The sequence below is a fragment of the Labeo rohita genome, chromosome 19 (assembly GCF_022985175.1).
Source record: "Labeo rohita strain BAU-BD-2019 chromosome 19, IGBB_LRoh.1.0, whole genome shotgun sequence".
In the NCBI taxonomy this organism is placed as follows: Eukaryota; Metazoa; Chordata; class Actinopteri; order Cypriniformes; family Cyprinidae; genus Labeo; species Labeo rohita.
In genome coordinates, this window is record NC_066887.1 from 20,357,231 (window position 1) to 20,383,690 (window position 26,460).

Consider the following 26,460-nt stretch of genomic DNA (forward strand, 5'->3'; position numbering starts at 1 on the left):
ATAAAAAGATAGAACGACAGAAAGATACATAATAATAATTATAATCATAGTGCATAGCCATGTATGCATATTTTATTCCAGCGACTAAAACACTTTAATATCTCATTTTAAACCTCACTGACGTACACCAAAAAGCAAGATTACTCAGATGGCAGATGTATTATAAATGGGCCCCGTGCTGGTGTTTGTTTTGTTTTTGTTGTTGTTTTTATTTTTGGATCAAATTTTTAATATCATGCCATCTCACAGTATAAACAGTATAACACAATATTTTCTAGCATTTTAGTATATACGGTCATATCACTCTAGCCCTATTTTGGTGGCCCACAAAACAACACCCTACCCTAGTCAATTTTGGGTCCTTTGCTGCCTCCATTTCTGAGCCTCTACAGCCCATTACACTTTTAATAATGCAACCCTACCTCATTCTCCCTCCCATGATGCACAGCCCATCTCACCGACTACACCTGTGATCTCACAGGCCGTAAAAGCAAATAAACAACTGGCAGTCTCTCACTCTATGCTGAAACCACACCATTCTCATTCTCACTTCTCTCCAGACTGAGCCTGATGAGGCGTTCTGGCTAGCAGTCTCTGGAGAAGCCCTATAAAAGCTGAGCCTCAAACCTTTGCTCCAATACAGGTTTCTGTTGAATTACACCGCAATTTACTTCACCGTTTACTAGCGGGACTATCGACGATGACGTTTTTCTGCCTTAGTGATCACTGACGAGCTGGCAGGTAGTAAACGGAGGCTGGCAGGCCAGATACAGCAGTGTGATAAAATACAAAAGCTTACACTCCGAGAGGAGTTTAATGTGTGACAAAATGCAAGGACGAGCAGTAAAAGTGAAACTTTCCCTGGTGTAATTGAAATAAACGTAGCTTAATGTTGATTTTGTGTGCATAATTGCATAAAAACAACAGTAAATAAAATAATACATCAGAATTTTATAGCTGGTTAAACACCTATTTGAATAATAGCATTATCTTACATTTGTAAACTTTGGCTAACTGGAGAATAGTGCAATGGCAGATTAGTATTAAAAATACAGGCTACAAACAGCAGGTTCAGTGGTTCAAATCTTTTCATGATGGGTAATACATCTACTTATTTACCTCACTATTTTCTCTGTTTACACATACTGAAAAACCTAAGAAGGACTAAGGATATAAAAATAAACAAGCAAAAGAAACCTGCACAGTAAAAGTGTGTTTCTAATCAAGTGATTGCTTATAAAATCAGAAAGTTGTTGACATAGTCTTATCAGGCACAATTTAAGGCAGAACGATCTAAATTGCATTTGGAATAGCAGGATCACTATCTAGCAGCGAACACATTTATAATGTTTCCAGGAATCTTATTTTGTGTATGCTCTCTATCTGCACTCCATCAGTACTTAATGTAGCACATCTCAACATCCACGTCACTAAATCATTCGCTTTCTCCTCAAAGCTGCGTATAATGATTTCAATATTTCTTCAGGAAGGCGAAAATATATTCAGTAAAGATTTCATTTTTGAGAAAGTCAACTGGGTGGCAGCAGTTCTGCTGGGTATTACTTAGTGCACTGATACAATGAGAACCAAAATGAAGCTAAATTTGATCTGTAGGTAAAACAATAGCAACAGTAAATGACAGCAGATGGCCTAAACTCTAACTCAAATGTCATTTAGAAAATTATTCCTGTCTGAAGAGTGCTAACAAATGATTAAGGCAATGAGCACAACTTCAGTCCCTTACCTTCATCAAAGTCAGCATCATCTTCTGTGTGTTGGGGGAAAGGGAAGCAGTTGGTGATCTCCAGCCTGTCCTCCACCACCAGTCCCAGCAGCACCCCCTGCACCACCTCACTGCCTTGACCTTCCTCCTGGTAATGCTTGATGATCTTCATCACCACCTGAAACAAAAACACAAGCTTAAAGATCAGCTAACACTCACACTTAACTGACTTTCTGTTTTTCCATGACTTTCAGAAACTTTTGATCTAAAGGCTTAGGCTTAACCCAAAACTAACTTTTAAATGGTGTTTACATATAAATGTGTCTTAGCAGAGTGTGGATACAACCACCCTTCAATGATAAAAATCAATTCATTCATTTTATTTTAATCCCCAAAATACCTAAACAGTCTCAATTATCAAGCCGTTTTGATTTTCGGAGCAGTATGATGTCATACAGCTCAAGCCCCGCCCACAACCACTGTGCAGGTGTATTGTAGTTGGATGTAAAAGTGAACATTTTCTCACGACATCAGAGCCACTGAAGATGCAATGGATTAGTTTATCTAATTTTGATAGTAACGTGCCACCGAAATACAGAAAAAAAAAACAGAAGAGAGGGGCGGAGTGAGCAGAGCTCATTATCATTTAAAGAGACATGCAATGAGACGGGTCGCTGAACAGAGCCGTTTTTGAATAAGGTAAAAAGGGTGTTATTTGACACGACCATTGAGGAATTTTAGAAGTATTTTGCAGACATTTCACAAAGACCCAAAAGAATCATACCAACTTCTGGAAAAAGGGCATCTGATTGAAATGCTTAAAATATACTGTGGCGGGACGAGCAAATGACAGACACAATGGGTGTGACATCAGGCCTCAGAGAGGCTTTGATTAAAAAGTAAAATAACCAAAAGTGTCCAAAAAGGTGTAAATAAAGTGTCCAAAAGGGACGGCAGCTTCCTTCAGCGGCTACAACCTCCTTGGCTCATGGCACTTCTGGGGGGATTCAACGGCCCGGCATCCTCGCTTGTTAGCACAGTCTAACGGGTGTGGTACTCGTCTGGACCGCGAGTCTGGCAGCTCGTTGCTTCTGACGGTGCTCGATCCTCTCAACACTCCCTTCCTGGACCCACGAGGACACCAGTGTGCATGCACGAGGAAGAGACCGGTCTCCCGAGGAGAGGCGCGCTCAGCATTTCAACCACTGCAGTGATGAGGCTTCATTGACATCAGGTGCGCCTCATCACACGCCGCCAGACCTGGCTGTTTCGGTGCCCCTCCTCTCTCACACGCCCACTCCTGTCGGGAGCCTGGTGAAGGGCGGTGATTAAGGGACAGGGAGATGCTGATAAGTAGGGGGAGGCAGTCAACTCGTCACAATACAAATATAAATTGCATTCATTTACAAATTTCCTTAGGAAATTAAAACTGACCCGACAAGATTCCATGCGATGCAACAGCGTGACGTGAAATATCACAGCCATTCAGAAGTGCACTGCACTCCCAACGAAATGGACAAGTTTATAATCTAATCTATAAATATTAAACCTTTTTAACATTGTTAAAACTACATACTGAGTGACTGATATCATCTTTGTCATGGAAAACACTGGTTGGTTTGCACTGAGTTTGCAGTTTTAAGGTACATCTTTGCTTTCATTTACTTCCAAGATCTGAGGTAAACTATCTGTTGTTGCTTTCAGTATGGCTATAAATATCACACAGTATGATACTGGAACTCACATTAAACACTTTTAACACTGAATAAAGCACATAATTAGTACCTAAGATTATAATTGTCATAGCTAGTAATTGTTGTTCCAGCTGCGATGATGCAGAAATAGAAACCATTTCTAAAATAGAAATTTCGTGTGTCACAGACACAGCTAGTTAGAACAAAAAATCCAATTAACACGGAAAAGATATTTTAAAAATGCAAAATGTTCCCAAAATTACTTAAGCAACCATTTTTTTTAAATTGATTTTTTTTAACGAATTTATTTATTTATTTTTCAATTAATTAATTTGGCGTCAGTATGATTTTTTAAAAGAAATGTAATACTTTTATTCAGCAAAGATGCATTAAATTGATCAAGTGTCATTAAAGACATTTAGAATATTACAAAATATTTCTATTTCCTATAAATGCTGTTTAACTTTTTCCATTCATTGTCAGCACCGATAGCCTCATATGCAGCGTGCCGACATAAAGCGCCTTTGTGCTTCAGGCGTCCCGAGTTCGAGACCTGGCTCGCAGACCTTTCCCAGTCACACCTCCCTCTCTCTCCCACTTCTCTTCCTGTCTGCAATACTGTCCTAGGCTAATAAAAGGCAAAAACACCAAAACCTTTTCTATTTATCAAAAATTCTTGAAAAAAGTATCACCCCATAAAAACATTAAACAGCAAAAACTGTTTTTCAACATTAAAAAGAACTCAAGAAACATTAAGAAGGATCATGTGACATTGAAGACTGGAGTAATATCTGCTTCAAATTCTTTTTTTTTTAATGGTTAGGAGAGTAACCCAATTGTAATTGTAACCCAATTCTGAGTATGGGACACCATACTTGGCCATAGGGCTGGGCGATTTTGCCTAAAAAAAAAATCTTCGATTTTTTAAAGAAAAATTCGAGTTTCGATTCGATTTTCGATTTTTTTTTTTTTCAATGCACTTAAAAAATGACTGCAGACATCAGATATAGTGTCAAAAGTGCAACTTTATTGCTATGATTGTCCTCAAGAGTTAAAATGCGTAGAATCCCAAAACAAAAAGTAAATGAGGCTGTCATTCAACAATTTCAAGCTTTAACCCAGGTTTAAGCAAAAGTGCAACAACTTCACAGTAGCTTAAATTTTCTGTTCAAGAAATCAGATAATTACAAATTTTGTAACATATAACATTACAATTAAAAAAATAAACTCTTCTCAGTATAGTGTGAATATAAAAAATGAAACATGCCTGTGGCAGACATATAGCCTGCTCAAAGAGTAAACAATTGTAAACTTTTATCTAGAACAACAAAACACGTGCTTGTTAGATCTCTGAAACATTATGCTCATTCTAAACATTTTTTGCAAGAAAGATGAGCCTGTCCACAACCTCTGGCTTAAGGCAGGCCCGGTTGCAGGTAACTATTCCCCCACCCACACTAAATACCCTCTCTGAGGGGGCACTAGTGGCTGGAATAGAAAGATATTTTTTAGCCAGTAAGCTTAGCCTTGGAAAGTTGGGCTGATGCAGCTTCCACCATTCGAGAGGATCTGTGTCTGGCTCTATGTCTGTATTGTACAGGTGAGGCAGCGCTACATCGGCGAAATACTTGCGACTGGGGACAACGTACCTCGCATCTAATACTTTCAGCATGTGATTAAAGCCTCGCTTTTCGACAGAATAAATTGGCAGCATGTCTGTGGCAATATAAAACGTGATCGCCTCTGTAATCGCTTTCCATCGCGCTCCGTTCTTATCATAAGGCACACAGTTTGTAAAGCTCTCAGGAAGTGTAGTTTGCTTTTTAGCAGGTGTGCTAGAGGAGCCGTTTTCGCTGCGGAGCCGGTTGCACTTCTCCCATTCTTCGGGATGTTTATTCCTCAGGTGCTGGAAAAGATTTGTTGTACTGCTGCTTCCAGTAGCAACAGCTTTGAAACATATTTTGCAGCAAGGCTTCGTCTGTGTTTTGTCTGCTGCATCAAAACCAAACCAGTTCCAAATTACGGAGTTACCTGTACCTTTCTTTGGAAGTAATTCTCTGCTACACGCTGCCATGTTGTTTTGACTGTGTTACGCGGGGCGGGGGCTGGGCCTGGCTCATATCGCGCTACGGTAACGCACAAGGACGAAACGCGGAAAAGTCCGAAAAAACTATTGTGGCAAAAAAACTCGAGTTTGCAAAATAAAAATCGTTTTAAACTACAAAATCGATAAATCGATTAAATCGATTTTTTGCCCAGCCCTACTTGGCCACATGCCACATCCTTTCTTTTCCTAAAATAAGCTTAGCCTTGGTGAACATAAAAGACTTCTTTCAAAAGCACGAAAATAAATAAATAAATAACTTCTAGGTGGGGTGCTTAAATATGTGTGTATAGTCTGAATAGGTATATAGTCTGAATAGTCCATCAGAAAATATGGTCTGGAATTATAAATTATAGGGTGGACAGTCTCTGGATATTCCTGGAAAGGTGATGAAAGGAATTTGGTAGCAAGTGGATTTGGGACAAAATAGGGCTTAATCTTTAATCCGTAAACTTTAATACAGATCATAACCATTTGGAATTAGAAATGTCCCCTATAGATAACAGATGAGGACAGATAGAGAATGGGAAAATCCGAGGAGACACGGGAGTGGGGCAGCGGTAATAACAGTGGATGAAATACCACAGGTGAAGAGTAAAGCATCCCACACGGCAGCGATAAGCTCAATGGCAGAGCGAAGCTCCGCGTTTTTATAGAAAAATCTAATTCATCTTCAGCCGAGCAGAGCAGGGGCTCGAATCTGTCGACAAAGCAGTATCGATCCTTGGGTCCAGGAGGCTTGGCATCTAACACAATAATAGATTTTCAATTGTGACCAACAGCAAGCACAACCAAATTTAAATCCTAACAGCAAAAAAAAAATTCCTATGTTAAAGCCTCAAAAGGTTTCAAATAAAAATAGGTGAGATGTACACTGATAAACTTGTGCACTGTATTCATTGGAGCAGTCCCGAAAGGTCAGTGGGGCACAAAGAATAGACATGGTTAACAAGATCTTGGTTCAGAAACCTCTGACATAGGTCCGTGCTTAAATCTCCCAATGCTTAACCAGGATTAAGGAACCAATGTGGGAGAAAAAAAAAAAAAAAAATCAATACAACACACCATCCATTCATCTTCAAAGCCTGATCCTCATCCAGAGCTTGTGCTTGGAAGCAATTTCTATAAGAGTTAAAAAGACTTTTACAACCAGAATCCAGAGTTCTCATAGTGGAAGATCTAAAACACCCTCCTGCCATTCACAAGGTAGGTCCAAAATGTCTTAGACATTCACATTTCCAGAAATAAAATAAATAAAATAAAATAAAATAAAACAGCAGGAGCCTGAGCTTTCTTAACTATAAGTACATTTATAAAATAGACATTTACATGAAATTATGCATTTCTTCTCCATTATTTGGTCACTTTAGCACTTAAATTACTCAGTGCTACTCACTTTCTTCTCCAGGGGGTCCAGAAGAAAAGCTGTCAGACCCTGCTAGAGTTGACAAATCTGTCCAACTATTTTATTAGGGAAATTGACTATCTTCACAGTTCTAATTTTACTTACAGAATGTACATAATCATTAGAACCTCAAAAACCTGGCAGCAAACATTCATGCCCATAATGGCCTAACTGAGAGGCAGAGGTATGACTGATCGTAAGCTGGCAGGGATCTAGAATTCCTGGTTGTCAGTTGATGGCTGTATTGGTGGCTTGCCATCTGATTATCAATAAAACTGACAGCTTCCGAATAAGCAAGCACTTAGGCCATTAGGCAAGACTCCAGCAGGCCAAAGAGCAAGTAGTAGCTTTAGTCACATTAGGCAGGCCTCCTGTGCATTCAGTGACAGTCAGGACCCACTTCTACTCTACTAAAGTGAGACGCCACAGGTTATGAACTATTTTTTGATATTATGATGTCAAAACAAAATTTTTAAAAATGTATTAAAGGAGAAGTTCACTTCCAGAACAAAAATTTACAGATAATTTACTCACCGCCGTGTCATTCAAGATGTTAGCGTCTTTCTTTCTTCATTCGTAAAGAAATTATGTTGCTTGAGGAAAACATAACATTTTTCTTCCTTGAACTTCCAAAATGCAGTTTAAATGCAGCTTCAAATGGACCTCAACAATCTCGGCCGAGGAAGAAGGGTCTTATCTAGTGAAACGATCAGTCATTTTTGAAACAAATTGACGATTTATATACTTTTTAACCTCAAATGCTCATCTTGTCTTGTCTCTGCGATGCGCATGTGTAGTCCGTGTAATCTGGCTCAATAGGTTAGGTCGAAAAACTACATCCCTACATCGCTGTTTTACCTTTTTTTTGTAAAGGGCATTTGATGTTCTTTGCATGTTCACTTTGTAAACACTGGGTCGGTACTTCTGCAGCGATGTAGGACAATTTTGAAGTTTGACAAGACAAGCATTTGAGGTTAAAAAGTATATAAATTGTCAATTTGTTTAGAAAATGACCGATCATTTTGTTAGATAAGACCCTTCTTCCTTGGCTGGGATCATTAGAGCCTTTTGAAGGTGCATTTTAAACTGTATTTTGGAAGTTCAAACTTTGGGGCACCATTTAAGTCCACTATATGGAGATAATTCCTGCATTTTTTCCTCAAGAAACATAGTTTCTTATTGACTGAAGAACGAAAGACACAAACATGAACTTGGATGACAAGGGGCTGAGTAAATTATCTGTAAATTTTTGTTCTGGAAGTAAACTTCTCCTTTAATGAACAATTTCATCAGTAATTTTGTTGATTTCACACTAGTGACAATATTCACAGCTAGTTAATAGCCTTTGCTGTTGGCAAAAATATGACAAGACGACAATGCAAGATATTAACGAAATGTTTCTTAAGGACAAAAATATGAAAACAATTAGCGCTGGGTTTTGACACCAATTTCACAATTCAATTAGATTCTGATTTACAATCTTGCGATTCGACTCGATTTTCGGTTCCAGTATTTTAAATATGTACATATAAATATACAAATATACATTAGTTAGTTGGTACTAAATTACTAAAATACTGAAGGTTAAAATAACTGATTTGAATATAAATGCTTAAACAATAAATTTACAGTTATATAATTCTACTCCAATTAGTTTTTCGAAACATTAAATGGGGATTGTTTACATAAAAATAAATAAAACTTCTAAGAACCGTTAAAAATAGGTCTTTAATTAATGTACGTTATATGGTGCATATATTAAGCAAAATGCTCCTTTCTAGAGTTAATTTTTCTAGCTGACTAACAAGTTTATGGTCACCGAACATGTTGCATCGCATGGAATCTTCCCGGGTCAATTTTAATTTCCTAAGGAAATTTGTAAAATCAAGAAATCAATATGTTTTACCCAGCCCCAAAAACAATATGACTGCTTTAAATAACCCAACTAAAACCAATGTCTAGGACTGAGCCACTGGAATTGCAAGGTTGAAACTGAGCAGTGAATAAATCTGACATTGTGGAAAAAAAACTGACCGTAACATATTAAATTATGAATGGACAATAAATTTATTTTTAAAATTAAAGCATAAAGAATTTACAATATTGTATTCTAATAGTGTACTTATGTTTTTAATGGAGCAAGTTTATGTTACATGTTTGCAATAATACCTAAATATTAGAATATTTACAAACTAAATAAATAATTAACAATGACATGGATAATAACATGGATGTGCAACCTACAGAAGCAGTAAATATCTGTGCTTGTAAACCAAAAGGTTACAGAATCACCACAGTGGCAAAGCACGAACCTTTGTTTAATAATAATAATAATTTAATAGATTGCTCCAATCTAGTTGATATTAGATAACGGTACACTGTAGTGCCTGCTAAATGACAAAGTGGAATGTAAAATAGGATGTTTGAACACTAAAGGGCATATTTTCAACCAGTCTGAAAAAAAGATTAAAAAACACAGCAAAGAAACAGCCAAAGTGGAAGACAAAAAGTTCACACAGAAACATGTACGCCTGGATGTGTCAAGTTTCAACAAAGCCCTTGCTCATTGTCTTAGTGGGACAAGGTGACTGGGAGAGCTACAGAGCAAGTGGCATTCACAGGTCGAAAAGAGAGTGATTTCTAACACAAGCCGAAGTCACCAGGGATCCAGAGTGAGAATGAGGCAGGCATTGAGTGCTAGTCCCTGTAGTCCATCTGTCAAGCACGTTGAAACTCAGACACCGCAAAGTCACGAGGAAGAGAAGCAAGAGTCTTCGGCAAGGTGCACACCAATCAGCTTCTCCGAAAAACTGGACGTATGACCTCGGGTGAGGTTTCAGCAGATGAACATCTACTTTGTCTCAGAACTAAGAGTGTAGAAGCGACTTAAAAGCTGCTGTAAAAGATGCTTAAAACTTTAAAGTGACATAAACTGAGTTTTTAGCTATGAAACAGCGACAAAATGTCTTTTGGACACCATTGAAAAAAAGCTTTCAATCTGAGTGGCGGTAGTCTCCTGTTGGCACCTTGACCTTAGCTGGGAAATGGCACAGTGGGCAATTGTAAGGAACGCTCAAGGACAAACACAAAATCCAGATTCGTTTTACTTCCTGTTGCTAGCCAGAGTCTTATTGTGCGCCCTCTGAACCAACTCAGCCATCAATCTTTTACGCTTGCTGTAGAAGTGCTCTAGGTTTACGGCGAATCAAGTTCTTCGCACAGCCTGTTAATCTGCACTTCACAGCCCGCCGTCACTGTGCTATCGCCTCACAGAGGGCCCTCAAGGGCCGTATATAAGCTCCACTCGCACTCACCTTCTGTCACGATCTGAAGCCACCAAAAGGTTGTTGAGAGAGTGAATTACTGTGTCTACATCTTTTAAAGACACGTAAACATTAGTTATAAAAAAGCCCTGGAGGAAAGTTACCTAACACTCCGCCAACATGTGTGGAATTTATCCACGTGCATGATCGGAACCAGCAATTTTGATTCTAAACATACAAGGGATTCAAAGCCTAAACCAGATACATTCTTTCGCTTAGTTTATCTTCATTTAAAGCAGGGGTCACCAAACTTGTTCCTGGAGGGCTGGTGTCCTGGAGAGTTTACCTCCAACTTTCCTCAACACACCTGCCTGGAAGTTTCAAGTATACCTAGTAAGACCTTGATTAGCTGGTACAGGTGTGTTTGTTTAGGGTTGGCGCTAAACTCTGCAGGGACACCCCTGATTTAAAGGAATATTTCAACCAAAAATGAAAATTCTGTCATTAATTACTCACCCTCATGTCGTTCCAAACCTGTAAGACCTTAGTTTGTCTTCAGAACACAAACTAAGATATTTTTGAAGAAATCCGAGAGGTTTCTGACCCTGCATAGACAGTAACACAACTGACACATTTAAGGCCCAGAAAGGTTATAAGGACATTATTAAAACAGTCCATGTGATATTAGTGGTTCAACAGGAATGTTATGAAGCTACGAGAATACCTTTTCTGCACAAAGAAAACAAAAATAACTTTATTCAACAATTTCTTCTCTTCTGTGCCAGTCTTTGATGCGTTTTGGACCTTGAATGTGCCAGTGGTACATCTGTCTATGCAGGGCCAGAAAGCTCTCGGATTTATCAAAAATATCCTAATTTGTGTTTTGAAAATGAATGGTCTTTCCGGTGCGGAACGACATGAGGGTGAGTAATTAATGACAGAACTTTCACTTTTGGGTTCATTTTTGAAAGTCTGTTCATTGCAATGAATTCTACAAAAGCCATTTAAGTAAATGTAAAATCAAAATGTATTATTACACATTCCTGGTCCTACTACTTATCATTCATTAGTCTGCAAAGTTGTCAAAGAAAATAATTTTTGCCACTATAATCTTAAATAAAAAAATGTGATCTTAAATCAAAATTTGCTAAAACTCAGACAAGTTGGCATGACAAGACAAGAAGACAAGGATTTTAATTTTGCCAACACACATTTTGATTATAGTTAGTGTAAATTGATTATTATACATATTAAGTTATTGACCATTTATTAATTACTGAAGGACTATCTGACACTAAAAACTGAAGTACTCGAAACTGAAAAAAAAAATTACAGAAATAAATGATTTTAAAATATATTAAAATAGCAATATTTACTTCAACCTGTACTAAAATGTCATGATATTACTGTCTTTATGCATTTTTATTATAAACTTTTGACCAGTAATTGTGTTTGTGCGTGTGTGCTGTAGTGCTGTGCAATGATTAATTGCGATTAATCGCATCCAAAATGTATTTATGTATATAAATACACACACATGCATGGATATATTACATCAACAAAAATGTGTACATGTAAATATTTTCAAAATATATACTGTATGTGTATTTATATATATATATACACATATTAAATATACACAGTACACACACACATTATGTAAACAAAAACTTTTATTTTAGACGTGATTAATCACAATTAATCGTTGCACAGCACTAATATATATATACACACACACATACATATACATATATATAAATATTATTTCAAATATTAAATAATTAAAAGTACTATTATTACAAAAATGTACATATATGTATAAAAACAGTATAATTTATAAATAAACAAAAATATGTATATAAAAAGCAGAATACATTAAAATAAAGTAGAATATTCCAAAGCCTCTCACCCTTCAGGGTGTTCAAAAGAGACTGACAACCCAACGTCACCGTTTGAAAAGATGTAAGGTAGTACTGATGTGCATGAACTGAGTAACACAGTTCAGTGATTTCAGTGGATCACTGCTGCCCCCTGTTGACCACCTGACTTACCCTGGACGACGTCAATACTCGCAAAGTGTTTACTAGGGAGATTTACTAATACAGAGAATAAACCCTAGACAAAAGCAGAGACAAAAAGTGAATTTGATGCATTTTACCTGGAGGAAGACAGTGAAAACATTCTACAGCAGGTTGTCAAACTGTAAAATTGCAGGTGATTCAAAAGGTAGCACATCACTTTAAACGAACTATATTATGCTTATATAGTCGTGCATTTATATTTTATCCCATAAAAAAAGAAAAGACTCCTGAGGAAATCAGAAGTGATTTAAACACCGCCCTGCTATGATTCTCATGCATAAGCAGACCTTATTTCACACTGCTTAAAAAGTGCTCGGCTTTTGCCTGAAAGGTCAAAAATAAAGAGTTTCATATAACGGAGTGAGAGAGAAAGAGAGAGAGCTGAGAAGATACATATCCCTGGAAGGGATTTGTAGAGCTCTCCGTTTAAGCTGCTTACCCACCCTGAAGCAGTCGCCTCTAATCCACCTGCTTTATACATTTAGCTTATTTGTATTCATCTAAAAACTCTGTGAACAGCAGGTCTACAAAATGGAGCACAGCAACAATGCCTGATGCTCAGGTGGTTCAAACAAAAGGGAAAATACAGCAGATGGTTAATATCAGGGTCTTCCTCTATCCTTTCTTATAACTCACTGTTTTGCTCACAGGGGAGGATTAACAAGAAAACTAGCATATCAATCATATCAACACCCACATCAGATGCGTTCCCAGTTACCTGCAAATGCTTTTGCCTTTTGTCGAATAAATCGCAACTGGATCTGGCGACTTCACTAAGAGCCCAAAAATGTGAAAAAACAATCTGATTATTACAAATAATGAAGATGGACAGACAGAGCACTCTAAGGGTTGCAAAGACAGACACACTGTCAACTGATATTGTCAGCAATACTCATCATAATCACCATTTGTCACTAAATGACAAACAAAGATTGATTACGACATCTATTAAAGTTTATATCAATGTGCACAAAGCCGTCTAATTGTTTGTTTCATAGCGATGGGGTTGATTATAAGGCTATGAAAAAGTGACAGTGATAATCAATCATGGTCCAAACGTTTTACAGCCTTAATTTAATTTTTATAACAAATTTAAATAAACATACTATTTATTTTATATTATAGCAAGTGAATATATATATGTTTTAAAGTAGCCCTGTGTTACAGAAAAGGGACTAAACTACTGGTCAAAACTTTTAATTATATATTAAATCCTATTTTAATATAATTTAGATTTGTAATATATTCCTGTGTTGGCAAACAGAATTGTCAGCAGCCATTACTCCAGTCTTCAGTGTCACATGATCCTTCAGAAATCTGGTGCTCAAGAAACATTTTTTTTGGTTTTCAAACTTGAAAGCAGTTGTGCTGTTTAATATTTGTATGAAAACTATCATAATTTCATCATAAAGTTTAATTAAAAAGAATTTATTTGAATTAGGGCTGTTAAATCAATTACATATAATTTTTCCCCCTCATGTTTGATTTATATTATAAACACTTCCAAAGTTTGGAATCAAGTTTGACTGATGTTTCAATGTTTTTTTTTTTTTAAGAATTCTTTTAAGGCTGCATTTACTTGAGAAAAAAAAAAAACAGTAATGTTGTGAAAAATTATTACAGTTTAAAATAATGATATTCTATTTTAATATATTTTAACATATAATTTATTCCTGTGATGCAAAGGTGAATTTATCATCCATTACTTCAGTCTTCAGTGTCACATGATCTTTCAGAAATCATTCTAATATGCGGATTTATTACTTTTATTATGAATGTTGGAAACAGTTGTGTTGCTTAAGATTTTTTTGGAACCTGTTATTATTTTATGAATAAAAAGTTAAAAAGAACAGCATTTATTCAAAGTATAAATCTTTCCTAACAAAATATAAAAGAAATAATAAAAATGTACTGACCCTAAACTTTTGAACAGTAGTGCATATTGTTAGAAAAGATTTATATTTTAAATATATACTGTACTTTTTAACTTTGTAAATATTAAAAAATCCTGATAAAAAGAATCCCAGGTTTCAATAAAAATATTAAGCAGCACATCTGTTTTCAACACTGATAATAAACCAGACATATGATTTCTAAAGAATCGTTTGAAAATAAGGACTGGAGTAATGATGCTGAAAATTCAGCTTGCATCACAGGAATAAATTACATTTTAAAATATATTCAGATAGAAAACAGTTATTTTACATAGAAATATTATTTCACAATATTACTGTTTTTTCTAGATTTCCAATCAAATAAATGCAGTCTTTATAAGCATATGAGACTTCTTTTAAAAAACATAAAAATAGTACTAATCGCAAACTTGAACGGCAGTGTATTATATAAATACATATCACATTTGTTAAATATATACATGTATGTGTGTGTTTATACACAGTCTGTATATATTATACATACATATATAATATATACAGAACCAACACATATATGTGACCATGGACCACAAAACCAGTCATAACGGTAATTTTTTTTAAAATTGACATTTATACATCAGCTGAATAAATAAGCTTTCCATTGATGTATGGTTTGTTAGGGTAGGACAACATTTATCCGAAATCTGGAACCTGAGGGTGCAAAAAGTCATAATATTGAGAAAAGCAGCTTTAAAGATGTCCAAATGAAGTTCTTGGCAATGCATATTACTAATCAAAAAATTTTTATTTGCGGTTTTGTGGTCCAGGGTCACATATTATGCAAACCTAAACTTATTTTGGTTGCAATTAATCTCAATTAATCAATTTGACAGCCCTAAATCTCCCTAAATAATATAAATGCCTTTCGTGCCACTTTTGATTTCATTTATGCTTCCTCAGTAAAAATATTCATCTAACTGACTTTTTGAACTGTAGTTTACATTTGCTAAAAATAGATTTTGTCAACTTTTTGGAAAACACTTGCATTCAAACAGGATCTAAAAGCCACAAAACTTTTGATTGTTTTTATCTTCTGGGTAAACATACAAAAGGGGAAAGTGGTGTTATTCTGAACCCATCATCCATGTCTCCACACATTTTTCTATAGCACAGAGCTGGAAAGACAATGAATGATGAAGTCTGCAAATACTGAGCAAAAAACAAAAAGAACAAAACTCCCAGCGATGCGTGCATGTGGGACGAAAGAAAAACCTTAGTCAGTAAAATCGTAGGAGAGACAAAACCAAACAAACAAACAAAGAAAATAACCTTTAGGAAGCCCAAAATGTTTCCTCAAAAGCATCATTCGAGCTTAGAATGTGCGAAAAGGGACATGAACTGTCAGCATCTTTAAGTTTGAGCATCAAGACACCACAGAGAATGTTCTGAAAAACCCACAGGCACAAAAAAAAAAAATCATTCAAACAGCTCCAACCAACAGCAACAGGGAGCTGAGCTTTAGTAAAGCCCAAAAACAGGCTGTGGGGCAAGTGGATAGAAAATCATTGAAATCATCGATGGCAGCTTTGCTTGAGGCACCTTGACAGGAAACAGCTTTTCTTGGGCTGGAGCCTAAAAACTAAAAAAAAGTGGAACACTGACCGTGACGGTTTTCAAGAAACAAAGCAAAAACTAACATTTCTGCGCATTCACAACATTTGGCACTCATCCCTCGGCAGCAGGGAGACAGGAAAGTAAAACAAGTCAGAAGCTTCCATGAAGCATCACTGAGTTTAATTAGGTTCAGTGAATTTAGTGTGGCCGTACAAATAGAATAACTACGAAAATGCAGTAAAAAAAAAATTATTTGACTTCTGTTCAGGCCTGTAAAACTGAATCAATGATCTAGAATCTGATGGAACTAATTCCATTAAATTAAATAAGTAAAAGAAGGAAAAAAGCTGCCTGTCAAATGAGGGCTTACAATAAGACATTGCTGTTTACTTACTTGAAGGAGAAGTCCGCTTCCAGAACAGAAATTTACAGATAATGTACACACCTCCTTGTCATCCAAGATGTTCATGTCTTTCCTTCGTCAGCCGTAAAGAAATTATGTTTTTAGAGGGAAACATTTCAGGATTTTTCTCCATATAATGGACTGATATGGTGCCTCGATTTTGAACTTTCAAAATGCAGTTTAAATGCGGCTTCAAACGATCCCAAACAGAAAACACCCTTAACAGAAAAGGTAAAACAGCGATAAGGGATGATTTTGAAGTTGAGGGAGAACATGAGATGGGAATTTTTCAACATACCCAAACTGTCATGAACCAAAAAAAAACAAAAAAAACAGAGTTCAAGTAACAGTAAGACAAGACGAGCGTTTGACATTAAAAAGTATATAAATTGTATTATTTTTATGAAAACAACCGACTGTTTTACAACCACATCTGGGATGGTTTGAAGCCGCATTTAAACTGCATTTTGGAAGTTCAAACTTGGGGCACCATAGCAGTCCACTATAGAGAAAAAAAAATCCTGAAATGTTTTCTTCAAAAAACATAACTTCTTTACGACTGAAAAAAGAAAGACATGAACATCTTGGATGACAACGGCTGAGTACATTATATGTTAAACGTTGTTTTGGAAGTGGACTTCTCAGAGGGGCTCACAGCTAAACTCAGGGTGACTGATCATAAATTAGTATGTGTCTTTATGATTACATCTCCATTTTCTGATAAAGTCAAAATGAATGCCATCACATTGCTTAGGCTAAAACACCCACAACACAATGAAAAACTGATAAAATTCAATAGTAGCAAGCATATTCAATCTCATCATATTGGATAACAAGGGCGTAATTGTGCAACTATGTGGACTAAAGTAAAAGAGAAAAAAGTTAATTAATTTAAAGACAGCTAGTTGGAATCTAATATTATAATATCTTTTCAGCTTCACAATGTGGAATAAAGTGAACATAACCTATACAGGTGCACAGAAGGACTGGATCAGTGCAACAAATATGGGTAACAGACAGACACAACATAAACAATGACTAATATAAAATGCAGGTGATGAATATGGGACATCAATGTCTGTGTTCACTGATATGGTATGGAAGCCCATTTCCACCATGGAATAAACCACATTACTTTTTTTCTCAGAATTGTGAGACATAAACTCGCAATTGCAAGTTATAAAGTCCAGTTTTTAAGGGGAAAAGAAGACTGATACGTTCTCAGAATTGCGAGTTTATATCTTACAATTCTGACTTAATAACTCACAATTGCGTTATAGTCATAATTGTGAAATATAAACTCACAATTCTGAGAAAAAAGGTCACAATTTCAAGATTTTGAGAAATTGTGAGTTTATATCTTGCAGTTCTGACTTTATTTCTCACAACTGATATGTTCTCGCAGTTGCGTGTTATAAAGTCAGCATTCCAAGACATAAACTCACAATTCAGAGAAAAAAAAACTTTCAATTTTGAGAAAAAAGGTCACAATTTCGAGATTTTGAGTTTATATCTTGCAGTTCTGACTTTATTTCTTGGACTTTATTTCTTGCAGTTCTGACTTTATGTCTTGGAATACTTACTTCATAACTTGCAATTGCGAGTTTATATCTGAGAAAAATGTCAGAATTGTGAGTTTATATCTTGCAGTTCTGACTTTATTTCCCAGAATTGTGACTTTATGTCTTAAAATTCTGAGAAAAAAAAGTCAGAATTGCGAGTTTGTATTACAGAAGTCTGAGAAAAAAAGCCAACTGCAAGCTAAAAAGTCCGATTTGTGAGATGAAAAGTTGCAATTACCTTTTTTATTTTTTTAAATGCAAGTGATAAATATGGGACATCATTTTGCATGTTCACTGAAAACAAGGCCCGTTTCCATCACTGAATAAAAAAAACATTGTAAAAAGTTTATTGTGACTCTTTTATCTCACTTCTTTTTTTTTTTTTTACAAAATTCCATGATACAAACTCACAGTTCCAAGTTGTAAAATTGTGTAATATAACCTTGCAACTGCGAGTTATAAAGTCAAAATTGTGAGATACACTACCGTTCAAAAGTTTGGGGTCAGTAATACTTGTAATAGTCTTTAAAGTAGTCTCTTATGCTCATCAAGGCTGCATTTATTTGATTAAAAATATAGAAAAAAAAACAGTAATATTTCGAAATGTTTTTACAATATAAAATAATGTTTTTTATTTTAACATACTTTAAAAAAGAATTTATTCCTGTGATGAAAAGCTGAATTTTTATCCAGTCTTAAGTGTCACATGATCCTTCAGAAATCATTCTAATATGCGGATTTATTATTAGAATGATCAGTGTTGGATAATATCAACAGTTGTGCTGCCAAATATTTTTTGGAACCTCTAATTTTTTTTTTTTCAGGATTCTTTCATGAATAACAAGTTCAAAAAGTACAGTGTTTATTCAAAATATAAATATTTTATAACAATGTAAATTATTTATTATTAACTTTTAATAAACTTTTAATTATTAACTTAATACATCCTTGGTGAATAAAAGTATTAATTTCTTAAAAGAAAAAAAAAAAAAAAAACAATAAAAATGTACTGACCCCAAACTTTTGAACGGTAGTGTAAAAACTCTCTCACAATTCTCACTTTTTTTTTTTCTTTTTTTTTTTTGCAATTCTCACTTTTTTTCTCAGAATTGTGAGAAATGAACTCGAAATTGCAAATTATAAAGTCCAATTTTGAGGGGAAAAGACAACTGATATGTTCTCAGAATTGCAAGTTTATATCTCACAATTCTGACTTAATAACTCGCAGTTGTGTGTTATAAAGTCAGCATTCCAAGACATAAACTCGCAATTCAGAGAAAAAAAAACTTTCAATTTTGAGAAAAAAGGTCACAATTTCGAGATTTTGAGAAATTGTGAGTTTATATCTTGCAGTTCTGACTTTATTTGTCACAATTGTGACTTTATGTCTTGCAATACTTAGTTCATAATTTGCAACTGTGAGTTTATATCTGAGAAAAATGTCAGAATTGTGAGTTTATATCTCACAGTTCTGACTTTATTTCTCACAATTCTGACTTTTAACTCACAACTGTGAGTTACTCACAATTCTAAACTTGTAATTGCGAGATAAAAAGTCAGAGCTAGAAAGTTGCATGTACCTTTTTTACTTTTTATTCAGTGGCGGAAATGGGCTTCCATACAAGGGTTAGTGTCTCTTTAGAAAAAAAAACTATTGGGACTCAGCTTTAGTTGTTAACATGCAACAACACATGTTTTCCAGCTAAGTGAGCACATGCACAGATGGACCTTAGTGGACAAGACGATGAAATGAATAAATGTGTGTGTGTGTGTGTGTTTCATGTCTGCGGGTTGAAGCGACCCCAATAACATAATATTTAACGCCTGGAATGCTAATTTTACCAGAGGAACCCCGCCAAAAAAACATGTATTTTACCCCCCGGAATGCTTCCAACAAAGTTTTGTTGTGAAAACCTGGCAACCCTGGCCAGTCATCATCTCTGAAGGGTCATCATCTCTCAGAGGGGGAAAGTGGAATTAAACTGTTCTAGTCGAGTGACAATTTACACCAACCATGTAAAAATATTCATATGAAATCAAGACAGTCTGCACTTTATAGCTGACAACTCTGCTGAAAATTAATGTCTTTTTAGACAATTCAAATTCAAAAGTAAATGTTGCTAATGTGACCTGTGGAATTAAAAAAGATAATTATAAATAAACCCTTACATGCGTAATAATATACAGTGTTCTTGGTTATGTGGATCAAAATATTTAAAATATTATCTTTTTAGTCATTTCTGAAATTAAACCATTACATTTCTCTATTTTCTACTAATTGCATTTGTAACTAGTTTTGAGAAATTATTATTAGTAGTAGTAGTAGTAGTATTTATAGCATCCCATCAGTCTGCACAGTGATCTGCAGGTGAAATAACCAGAAGCTTCTGTTAACAGTGATGTTTAAACACCGGATTTCACATTCTGTGGACTCAATTACACTGTATCTGTTAAACGTTGTCTTACCAATCCTTCGATCTGGATTTGTTTGACGGGAGAATCCAGGGCTTTTCCAGTCGGGGTATCTTTACGGGATGCCATCTTCACTCGCGCCGGGAGTACAAGACCGTTAAATCGGTGCCTTCCGGTGAACCTGATAGCGATGAATGAATCGGATCTTTTCAATGCGTGAGTTGAACCGGTTTAAAAAACCAAACTAAAGCGATTACAAGACTTGCAAAAATGTGTACAACTGAGATATGTCCATTTCGTATTGTTTATTGTAAATGTATAACTTATTTGTGTTCCAAAGATTATTATAAGTTTATCATGGCTGCAATAAACTAACCAGGGGCCTGTAAAATTACAACGAACAACCTTGCTTATTAAAAAAAACTCTAATAAAGAACAAAATGTGACAACGGATTACTCTATTGGACATATTATAGTGATTTTGAACTGGTCCTTTGGACTGTTCAAAAGAATCGATTCGCGAAGAGGATTCAGATTCCCTTCACTAGAACGTGCAGCTGTGATAGCGGTCGGAGGAAACAGGAGCTACTGTAAACTGCTGCTATAGTGAAATAACTAATACAGCTCTGAAAGTGTTTATCTAATAACAAACAATTATACATATTTATTAATTGTAGTTATTATTATTTTTTTAACATTCTTATTATGATTAACAAAGCGTTTCACAGACAGCCGCTTGCTGTTTCTACCCGGTACCCATTCACTGTAACCACGCTGGTACCATGCTGTTGATGTTTGAGACTGGCGTGAGCTTCTTAATATATTTAGACAAATAAAGTGTGTCAGTTCTCACGCGTTCTGATTAATAGATATTCTTCAAATATCCTGTGAAGATAATCTGTTTAAACTGCCTAAGCTTTATGTATAAATAATTCACCATGAAGATAAAGCGTCAGAAACAGGCGAAGAAGACCATCAGTTTTTACAAGTACAACTTTTGCTTTAGAGAACCTTTCCAAATATTAATTGATGGGACGTTTTGTCAGGCGGCGTTAAAGAATAAGATTCAAATCAAAGAGCAGCTGCCGAAGTATCTCATGGGAGAAGTTCAGCTCTGTACCACGAAGTAAGTTAATGCTATTCTTATTTCCAGTATTTATGTCAGTGTGTTAGCGTTATTGTATAATAACATTTGTTTTGTTTTTTTCAGCTGCGCACTGAAGGAACTTGAAGCTCTTGCAAAAGACCTCTATGGAGCAAAACTCATCTTGCAAAGGTTTCAGATCAGAAAATGCAAGCACGTTAAAGATCCAGTACCTGCATCGGAGTGTTTGCTGTCAATGCTTGGGGAGACAAATCCACACCACTACTTCATTGCAACTCAGGTAAGGACTCTGGACCAAAAAAAATAATTTTGTGATATACCCACACGCACAAAAAAAAATTACACATTTTTATCCTAGGATTATGAGTTGACGACAGCCCTGAAGAAGATCCCTGGGGTTCCTCTGCTGTACATTATCCTCAACACCATGGTGTTAGACAAGCCCTCTGAACGTTCGCTGAAGCACGTTGAAGCGGTTCAGCTGGGTGAGTTGGTGAGCCCATCACAACAGTCAAGTATCCAAACTCTGAAAGAGAAGGAGGGCCTCAGCAAAGACAGTAATGATAAGAGAGGCAAAAAACGGAAGAGGAAATCTAGCAATCCCAACCCACTTAGCTGCCTGAAGAAAAAGAAGAAACCAATGCCTCAGCAGCCCAAAAAGACAGACGGAGAGAAAAAGAAGCGGAGTAGACATAGGAAGCGAAGGCCTGCTGGGGGAGAGGAAGCAGCAGTCAGCTCCAGTCCAACAACTGCCTAGAGACAAGCCTCGCTTCTACAAGAGTACCATTTATTTTGTTTGTTCTTCAGCATTTTTTATTGGAAAGTTTGTCCTTTTTCCAGACCATGCATTTGTGCCAGCAAACCACTTGTTTTGTTTAATAAACAAGTTTCTTTTATCATCAATACCTGTTGTTTTTTTGGGTGGGTTGTGTTTAAGGTTTAGTTATATTTTATATATATATATAGATATAGATATAGAGTGCTGTTAAAAATTTGGGGATCAGTAAGATTTTTTAATGTTGTTCAAAGAAGTTTCTTGTGATCATCAAGGCTGAATTTATTTGGTCAAAAATACAGAAAAAAACTAAAGTTTTCTGAGAAACAGTTTTCTATTTTAATAAACTTTAAAATATAATTTGTTCCTGTAATCAATGCTGAATTTTCTGCATCATTACTCCAATCATCAGTGTCACATGATGTTTCAGAGATCATTATGATATGCTGTTTTATATATATATATATATATATAATTATTATTAATTTATTATTATTTTTTTCAGATTTGTTTTGAAAAATAAAAAGAACTGTTTATTCAAATGAGATATTTTGTGCTACAATATACACTACTTTTTCAAAAGTTTGGGGTCAGTCAATTCTTTTTTTTTTTTTTTTTTAATAAATTATTACTTTATTCAGCAAGGATGTGTTAAATGCATAAAAAAGTGATACTAAAGACTTACATTGTAAGAAAATACTTCTCTTTTAAATAAATGCTGTTCTCTTTAACTTTTTTTCAAAGAAAAAAGCATTACAGGTTCCAAAAAAGATTATTAAGCTGCACAACAGTTTCAACACTGATCATAAATCAGTTATGTCAAAGAAATTAATAATATTTGAAAGAGTATTAAAATAGGAAGCCAATATTTGATATGGAAATAATATTTCACAATATTACTGTTTTTTTTCTGTTTTTGATCAAATAAATACAGCCATAAGGAGACATTAAAAAACATGAAAAATCTTACTGATCCCAAACTTTTGAATATTTTGAATAGACCATGTATGCTTAATCATAATGTAAAGCATTTCATTTAATCGTCAGAATTTAATCAGTTGAGGTATAATTTGAGATATTTATTATTAAACACTTGTTTAATCAATAAGTGTTTTCATTAAACATTTTTTCTGGATGTTTAAATTATAATTAATTATTTAAGGAAAGATGTGGTTAGCGATGTGTTTTAATGGTGAGTAATAAAGGTACACTGAAATCCATACATATAATACACTGCAACAAATACTTAGAAGTTATTTTATGTTAAATATTGTTGGAAATGTTCAAATATGATTAATAATACAATTTTTCTTTTATGCCAAAAATCATTAGAAAAATTAAGTAAAGATCATGTTTCATGAAGATATTTTGTACAGTAAATATATCAAAACTTAATTTTTGATAAGTAATATGCATTTTTATGATTTTTTTGCTCCCTCAGATTCCATATATTGAAATAGCTGAATCTCTGCCAAATATTGTTATATCCTAACAAACCATACATCAATGGAAAGCTTATTTATTCAGCTTTCAGATCATAAATCTCAATTGACCTTTATGACTGTATTTGTGGTCCATGGTCACACACACACACACATACATATACATATATATATATATATAGATATATATATATAGATATAGATATAGATATATATATATACACCACAAGGGGGTGGTATAGCATCCAAGAGCCAATCAGGCTTGTTCTTATGTCCAATTAGTGTGCTCTTGTGAGGATTGTTCACAGAAATTAATATTTATTAATATTACACTACACTACACTACACTACACAAAGGAATATTTCACCCAAAAATGAAAATTCTGTCATTAATTACTCACCCTCATGTCATTCCAAACCTGTAAGACCTCTCTTCATCTTTGGAACACAAATTATGATATTTTCGATGAAATGTTGTTTATTATGTTGCTGGGTTGTTTATTTGACCCAACCAATGGGTCAGGTTAACTGTGTTGCTGGGTTAAAGATAACCTAATCATTGGGTTATTTGTTGTCTTATTGTCTTGCTACCTTTATATTTACCAATAATAATAAATAATCACAAAAGAATGTAAAATTATTATTGCTTTTCTGCAGTACAGTTAGAAAAACACAAAAGAAATGCAACTGTAAACATCAATTTCATCAGTTTTATTTCTTTTTAAAACGATTTTCAAATGGGTGCAGCTGTCACACATTTTATCCAACCATTACAGACACATAAAATAACAACTTTAGTAGATCAGTTCATTTAAAACACAAAACTGTGTAAACTAGGCACTGTAGATTCCAATTCTTTGTCAACATTGCAGCAGCAGAACACTCAAAAATTAATGATTACCACATGAGAATCGTTGCAAACATTGTGCTATTAAAACTACGCCAAACAAAGTGACAGTACACCAATGTATATGACAATTTAAAATGTGTTACAAGTGGCCAGAAAAAAACTGTTGGCCTTAAATTCACACATGAAGACTTATGTCCATCAATATAATATACTGCAAGCTGGAGAAATTCCCAGGCAACGAGTGCGCTTCAGTGGCACGGCCCGTAACAAAGGCGAAGGTCTGGGATGACGTTGTCTCGTCCCCAAGGCACAAATCCACCATGCTGGTCCCCACCTGTTAAATATACAATACTTAGTCTTGAAGACACTTAGGCCTGAAAAAAAATTCTCATTTTAGAAAAAAATTTCAAACGGCACATTTTTAGTGTTTTACATGCAAACACTTCATACAGTGGTGGCCAAAATGATTGGAACACTAGTATTTCCACCAGCTAAACAATTGTTTTAAGTCAGTGATTTCTATTTTTTTGCTGTAGTGTGTCAGTGGGAAATATCAGTTTGCATTTCCAAAAATAAATAAATAAAAAAAATAATAATATATATATATATATATATAAATAAGAATCTCACAAAACTCTTTTTACAATGACTTATTTTATATAGGAAGCAGGTTAATGCGTTTACATGCAGCACAATCGTTTAAACACAGATCAGTTCTATTGGTCTTTGTGAGTCACGTGCGTTTATTATGTGTAACATCACGAGGCGCCATTTTGAAGGCATCATTGCATTAAGGAGTGAACTGAAAGTATACAGAGCCGTAAAGACAAGACAGTTTAAATCATCATAGTGGAGAAACAGAAGCAAACCAAGTAGATATGGGGCTGAGATAATCTCGGAAGTTTTAGGAACTGTAACTTATATAATTTGTCATTAACAATTAACACTGATCCATATTAACGTTACCTGATCGCAAAAAGTTGAGTGCTGCCGGTGTTCAACCTCGTTGGAAATATGATGTGTTCTCGTTTACGGTATAAAAAAAAATGTATATTTACTTACAAATACACTTCTGTTCTGTTTGTCTACCACTGATTTGCACATTCCCTTACACCATTAATACCATTAAACTTTACCCTGTTTGTTCAACATTTTCCATACTTCATTTGGCTGATAACAAGTACTAATAAGGAGTCAATCAAAAACACATTTATGAAAATGTCATTATACATCCTTTATTATAAATGCAACACTGTTAAAAATCAGCTTAAAAATGCATAACAGAAGATGTGACAAGCATGATGAACATCAACTTACTGCTAAGTGGAGACAGTGCAAGTACTACAAAGAAATTCGAATAATAATAAAAAGAAAATAAATAATAAAATTAATAATATTAATAATGTGATGATGATTTAATGCTTCTGCCAAACATTTCTGATGACCCTTTCTACATGGATTCTTTTAAGTGGTAGATGATCTGTCAAATAACTTTTACACTGAATGGTTTCTCTGTGAAAATCTCAAAGCAGTCAATCATTGCTATACTGTGTCCAAAGGACACCACAAACTAATGAGGGATAATTTTGTGCCTGTAACAGTTGTATAAAACAGTGTTTGTGCAGGCAGAATCAATCTGAGGTGCATGAAGTTAACAGAAGTATTTAAAATGAAGTGAGAATTTCCCTTATGTCTGACATGAAAAGCAGTCAGTTTTCTTCTATGTACACACAAGTTACACTAAGTCTGTGGCACCGAGTGGTGTCTTGTGAAGTTGACCATCTCCTCCAGCCTGTTGGGTTATCATCTCAGTTGGCTGCAATGTGTTTTTTTTTTTTTCTTACAGTTTAGTCACACCAACCTATATGAAATACAGAATTACATAAAAAAAAACATAAAAAACGTATTTTAGTTTGGTATTCAGTTAAATATTTAGTTAAGAATTTCAGTAGTGAAATAAAATAAATCTCTACACCCACGCATAAAACGATTGCGTGACATTGCATGGTACATGACGCGTTTCTGCTCCCTGGCTGTCTGTTTAGTGGTGCCCTGGCAACCTCTGGAAACCAGCTTTTCATTCTTAAGGTATTGTTTTCGTTATAATGTACTGATTCAAATTAGTTATCAATAATAATTATTTTACCACTAAG

The 26,460-nt window shown here is 34.9% G+C and overlaps 2 protein-coding genes across 2 annotated transcripts in view; one reads left to right on the plus strand and one right to left on the minus strand.

Moving 5' to 3' along the window:
* Positions 1–20,282, minus strand: part of eif3hb (eukaryotic translation initiation factor 3, subunit H, b) — an 81,928-nt gene extending 61,646 nt beyond the window's left edge. Inside the window, exons 1-2 of the mRNA XM_051135964.1 lie at positions 20,190–20,282; positions 1,745–1,901 (exon numbers count right to left, since the gene is read on the minus strand). Coding sequence (XP_050991921.1) covers positions 1,745–1,901; positions 20,190–20,264 — 232 coding nt within the window. The 5' untranslated portion in view covers positions 20,265–20,282. The remainder of the gene's footprint in view (positions 1–1,744; positions 1,902–20,189) is intronic.
* Positions 20,283–20,745: 463 nt separating this feature from the next.
* Positions 20,746–22,143, plus strand: utp23 (UTP23 small subunit processome component). Its single transcript, XM_051135965.1, has 3 exons — positions 20,746–21,261; positions 21,346–21,520; positions 21,599–22,143. Exons 1-3 carry the CDS (start codon positions 21,074–21,076, stop codon positions 21,995–21,997), a joined length of 762 nt encoding a protein of 253 aa, XP_050991922.1. The 5' UTR covers positions 20,746–21,073; the 3' UTR covers positions 21,998–22,143.
* Positions 22,144–26,460: the final 4,317 nt, after the last annotated feature.